Raw genomic sequence first — 5,277 nt, 5'->3', positions numbered from 1 at the left:
ACACACACACACATACATACACACATACATACATACATATATATATATATATATACAAATATGAGTAGGAGTGAACAAAAGATAACACTAAATGTTGAAAACTTGTGACAGAACTAATCAAAAAAAGATAAGAACATTTTGCTGAGATGATTTTTGTGATTGGTTAGATTGTTTTAATGAAAATCAAATGTAATTTTCTTATATTAGATTTCTTGTTAGTGTAAAAGAAGTGAATTCTTGAGATTGATGTGTACTATAAAAAATTTTGTTTCTGGACAGCAGTGTTTTAAATATTTACTACATGAAACTTATATTATGATCACTTGTACTCGTGTTAAATGCTATTATGCTTTCTTAGGAACATCCTTCATTGTTAAAATAATATCGTAACTTGAAATGTTTGTTTTTGGGTGTTTTCAATGCATGACAATTTTTATAGTGAAATAAAAGTTTTCCACACTACCAAAGTGTGTGTGATTTCATGCTACTGACACCACATGAATGTTTAATATGATTCAAGTTAAATTAATCAGCTTTTTATTTTCGTAGTGGGTTTCATTATGTGTCATTATATTTTTAATATTATTTACTGACACATAGTGATAAGGTTTTCTTTTATAATTTTTGATAGTGAGAAAGATTAAACAGTCAATTAATGTGTTAGCATCACATCTGGAAATGGTAAGGCATGAATAAATTCTATTAAACTATTTTTTTGGAATTTTGAGCTGGTTAGACAATTCATTCATTTGCATTTAAAGTCAGATGTTAGTGGAATATAAATTAAATACTATTTCCTTTCTAAAAACTGAACAGTTTTTCTAGTAAAAGGACTTGCATCTCTTTTAAGGGCAACATAGTTTTGCGGCTATTTTAAGTTCCCTAAAATTAGCTTTGATCATAATGGAAGTTTAGTGTCATGAAAAAATGTGCTGATATGTTACAGATACTTACCAAAAGTATTTGGTGTTTATTTTCATATGCATTTACAGTTGAAAAATGTCATAACCTTTTTGGTGTTCAGTCTTTTGATTTAGTGGATCACAGTTTTACTGTTCTTTATTTTAACCTTGTGTAGCTTGTCACATTTCTTACTTGAATTACAAAGTTTCTGCACTTCAGTTTATGACTTCATCACGGAGAGATTTTTATTTGGATGCATTGCTTTTTCGGGAGAAATTTCATGTTAGAATGCATTGTAAAAATTTGGTCTTATTTTGTATTTTTACACCAGTTTGATCACATGTTACACACAAATAATTTGTTGCTAATGCAAATATATCTAATCTTTATGTTAAAACTGATATGTAGAAATAAAAATATCTTTCAAGTAAAAGATGAAAGACAAAAATTGCTGAAATATAATAATTTTTATCAGTTTAGATGTCCAAGATGTAACTTTAGGTGTATAGGTTCTAAAATGAGAACATTAGAATCTAGAATTAAATAACACCTAGATTTAAGATTGCAAAAGGAGTCAAGCATTATCCAACGTGCATTAGATGATTTTGAAATTATTGCCAAGGCTAATGATGAATTACATTTAAAGTTTAAGGAGTCACTCACTAACTTGCTGTGGATTTACTGTATCTGCCTGTTGATTGTAGCCATTTTAAACTGCTAACTTAAATCAACAGGTGGATGCAGTCTATTAATGTCCTGTCCATTGCATCTTACTCTGCCTAAAGTTTTACTAAAAGAAGATTGTTACATCTAATTTAACATGTTTTATAAAGAGATGCATTCACATCAAAGTCTTAGCTTACTTCTTCCACAGCATTTTTCCCACGTGGTCTGACCACAGCCACGATTGAGGTTGGCAAGCTACACATTAATGAGAGTTTGATTAAGAAAAAAAATACCCAAACATTCATTCCACTTTCACAGGAAGAGGGGCACCAAGAGAAGAAGCGTGCCACGGTGTTCGACCTTCTCAAGACACCATGCATGCGGAGGAAAAGTCTCAATTTGTTTTTCTGTTGGTATGATTATATTTCTTGTTGGAAACTGGATGTTTTTAATCTATTCTGAACACCATAGGTACTTATTAAACTGTGTATGTAACATACAGAAATGTATATATGTGAAAGTAAATTTCTAATGTGAATTGTCTTGCTATTTTACATGTCTTGAACTTAATTTGTATTTTACAGGTTTGTAAATTCATTCATCTATTTTGGTCTTTCTCTGAACACCAATGATCTGGGGGGAGACCCCTTTATAAACTTTTTCATTGCTGGAGCAGTAGAGTTTCCTGCTTACATCTTTGCTATTGGTATTATCAAGTGGTTTGGGAGAAGAATTCCTCAGATGGCACTGATGATAGCAGGAGGATTGTCTTGCCTCTTGACCATTCCATTTACCCATGGTAATAATTATTGGTATCAAAAATAAAACTAAATTACTTTGATATGAAACTATGTAAGTTATTTTTTAAATTGCTTCTTTTCTTCAGAAAGACATACAACTCATTTAATATTTGTTATTTTCCCTTACCCTACATCTAGGGCAACTTAGGTCTGATGGTGCAGAAGTGTTTTCTACACAATACCCTTATAATAGAATATGTTCATGATTGAAGGTGTGTTTGTTTTATCTCCATCTTCTCTTCCAGGATTCTTTACAAATATGAGTGCTTGGCTGTTTATTTTAAATAAAAAGCAAAATGTTCAATTATTATAAAAATCAAACAAACTTCTAAAATAGTAAAGCAATAGATGTACTGTAAAATGAATTTTGGGTGTAGGCATTAAATAGTGTCTACACATGACAATACATGTTAAAAGGCTTAGGCTCAAACCATTGTCAAAATATAAGCACTAACGTGAATTTTATCCACTATTTTCATTATTTTTTACTTTCAAAATGTTTATTTCACCTTTGGTACATTACAAATGTCTGTGTCTACAAATATTCATGTACTTGGTATGGTACTTTTTCTGTCTCTACCCTCTGGATAATGTTTGGTGTGCTACTTTTACTCATCTCTGCCCTTGAGATGGTGCATGTCAATGAGTTCTTATGTTTGATATACCTGATTTAACACCAGGACAATGTATATCAGTGAATTCTAATGTCTTAGGTATAACTTATTTTCTACCTGCCAGTTGTGACCGTTCTGTCCTTTACTGCTATGATTTCTTATACATCTGCTTATGTAAGAAGCTCAATCTCACTTTTCATTAACAATTAATTTGTACTGTTGTTATTAATTCAATTTTAGTAGTTTAGATTAGAGATAAATAGAAAGATATAATTAGTTACAATTACAACCTTCAACAGCTTTATCTTAAATTGAACAACAATTATAGAGGATTACATAAAAGGAATTCTTGTTATTCAATTGTTTAATGTTACATGCTTGTAAGATCATGTTGCATACTTTCAGACTCTATCTTAATTCTAATCTAAAGCTAACATCCCTACTTGAGAAGATTAAGCAAGTACTTTTGGTTAGAATGTAATACACTTTGATATGTTTTGCTTTCTAACACAAGTTGTATTTAGAGTAGTGATTTGTGATATGTTTTGCATTCTAACACAAGTTGTATTTAGAGTAGTGATTTGTGATATGTTTTTGTATAATACTTAATTTATATTTAATAATTATGCAATACAAGGATCATAATCACTTCTTATCGGAAGTTTTTGTGTAAAGTGCAAATCATTAGAAATGAGCTTTTATTATATTTGTTGACAATTAAACTTAATGCAATTACTGAGCCATTAGCATTAGTATTCTACTACATTTGCTGACCACTGTGATTTATATCATTACTAAACTGGATGGCTAAAAGCTTTATCATATGTGTTGACCACTACATAGAAATATATAGAAATATTCTGTGAATTGTATCTTATTGTATTCAGTATAACAATTCTCAGATGTTGCTGTGGCTACTACCATAAGTTGTAGCATTTAACCATTATTTATGCATTCTTAGAGCTATTATGGTTACGAATCACTTTGGCCATGGTTGGAAAATTTTGCATCACTGCTTCATTTGGCATCATCTATGTGTTCTCTGCCGAGGTCTTCCCGACCGTGGTTCGGAATGTTGGTGTAGGGTCTAGTTCTACTTGTGCTCGTGTTGGTTCCATGATTGCTCCTTTCGTCAAAGAGTTGGTAAGTAGTAAATGAGAAGATCACTTTTGATAAGTTACACCAGTATATGAAGTTGTTAAAAATAAGCATAAACACTTTTTATCTTTCGTGTTGCACTAGAAAACAAACACTTTCAGCTATCACCTTATGCTTCTGTCCTCCATTTTCTACATGATATAAATATGAACATTTCAATTATGTCAAGTTATCCTGCATTTTGTTCATGGTACAAATACAAACATGTCAATATCTCAAGTTATCCTGTACTTTCTACATGATAACTATAAATACTTCAGTAGGAATTATACATAGTAACATTGATTAATCCACTCAGAGAAGATAAACATTAACACTTTTTTCTTTCAGTCTGTTTAAGTGGCTAAACCAGAGCTATCAGATTGTGAAAGGTATATGTAGGAGTTGGCTTAAAAATTACACTTTTATCAACGTTATAACTTGATGTTTCGTTTGATTTTTTTTAAGGCTAAATGTAATGTTAGCTTTAATTCTAGTTTTAATTTACCTATTAAACTTTTCCAGGGAAGAGCCACACACAAGGACCTTCCATTTGCCATGTTTGGGACCATGTCTGTTGTTAGTGGTCTAATGGTCTTATGGCTTCCTGAGACCCACAAGAAAATACTGCCTGATACTCTGGAAGAAGGAGAAATATTTGGCTTGTATGTCCATATTTCTTATAATTATACACCAACTTCTATTAATTTATCATTTAGTTTTATAGAATTGTGTAACAATGATGGTTAACAAAAGCAGCTTAATATTGAAATACTTTAATATATTTCTTAGGAACCAAGCTTGTTAGAAAACCCAAAGTGATATTTAAAAATTGATTAATGTGAAGCCTAATCTATCATTCAGTTTACCATTTGTCACAGAGTTATACCAGTTTTGGAGAATTCTACCCGTCAACAGTTTGTAAAAAGACAAATCAAAAGAATAAGACTAGGCTTCATATAGTGATGGTGCTTATAGTGTTTTGAAATGTCTTTTATTTACACAGTTATCCTACATCTATGTAGGATTTTTAAGAATAAGCAGTATTTATGCTTCTAACTTATTCTGTTTAAAATATTAAAAAAAGCAAAATACATACACATCATGGTCACAAGTAAATAGACACCACCTTTTTCAGAAAAAAATTAAATTTTTCA

General features: G+C 30.7%; 1 protein-coding gene across 1 annotated transcript in view; it reads left to right on the top strand.

Moving 5' to 3' along the window:
- LOC106461921 (organic cation transporter protein-like) overlaps positions 1 to 5,277 on the top strand; it is a 40,660-nt gene that overhangs the window by 33,935 nt on the left and 1,448 nt on the right. Inside the window, exons 7-10 of the mRNA XM_022389021.1 lie at positions 1,888 to 1,982; positions 2,154 to 2,368; positions 3,945 to 4,126; positions 4,646 to 4,785. Of these exons, the coding sequence (XP_022244729.1) occupies positions 1,888 to 1,982; positions 2,154 to 2,368; positions 3,945 to 4,126; positions 4,646 to 4,785 (632 nt within the window). The remainder of the gene's footprint in view (positions 1 to 1,887; positions 1,983 to 2,153; positions 2,369 to 3,944; positions 4,127 to 4,645; positions 4,786 to 5,277) is intronic.

This window comes from Limulus polyphemus, unplaced genomic scaffold (genome assembly GCF_000517525.1).
Source record: "Limulus polyphemus unplaced genomic scaffold, Limulus_polyphemus-2.1.2 Scaffold1059, whole genome shotgun sequence".
Classification (NCBI taxonomy): Eukaryota; Metazoa; Arthropoda; class Merostomata; order Xiphosura; family Limulidae; genus Limulus; species Limulus polyphemus.
This window is presented reverse-complemented; position numbering and strand designations above follow the sequence as displayed.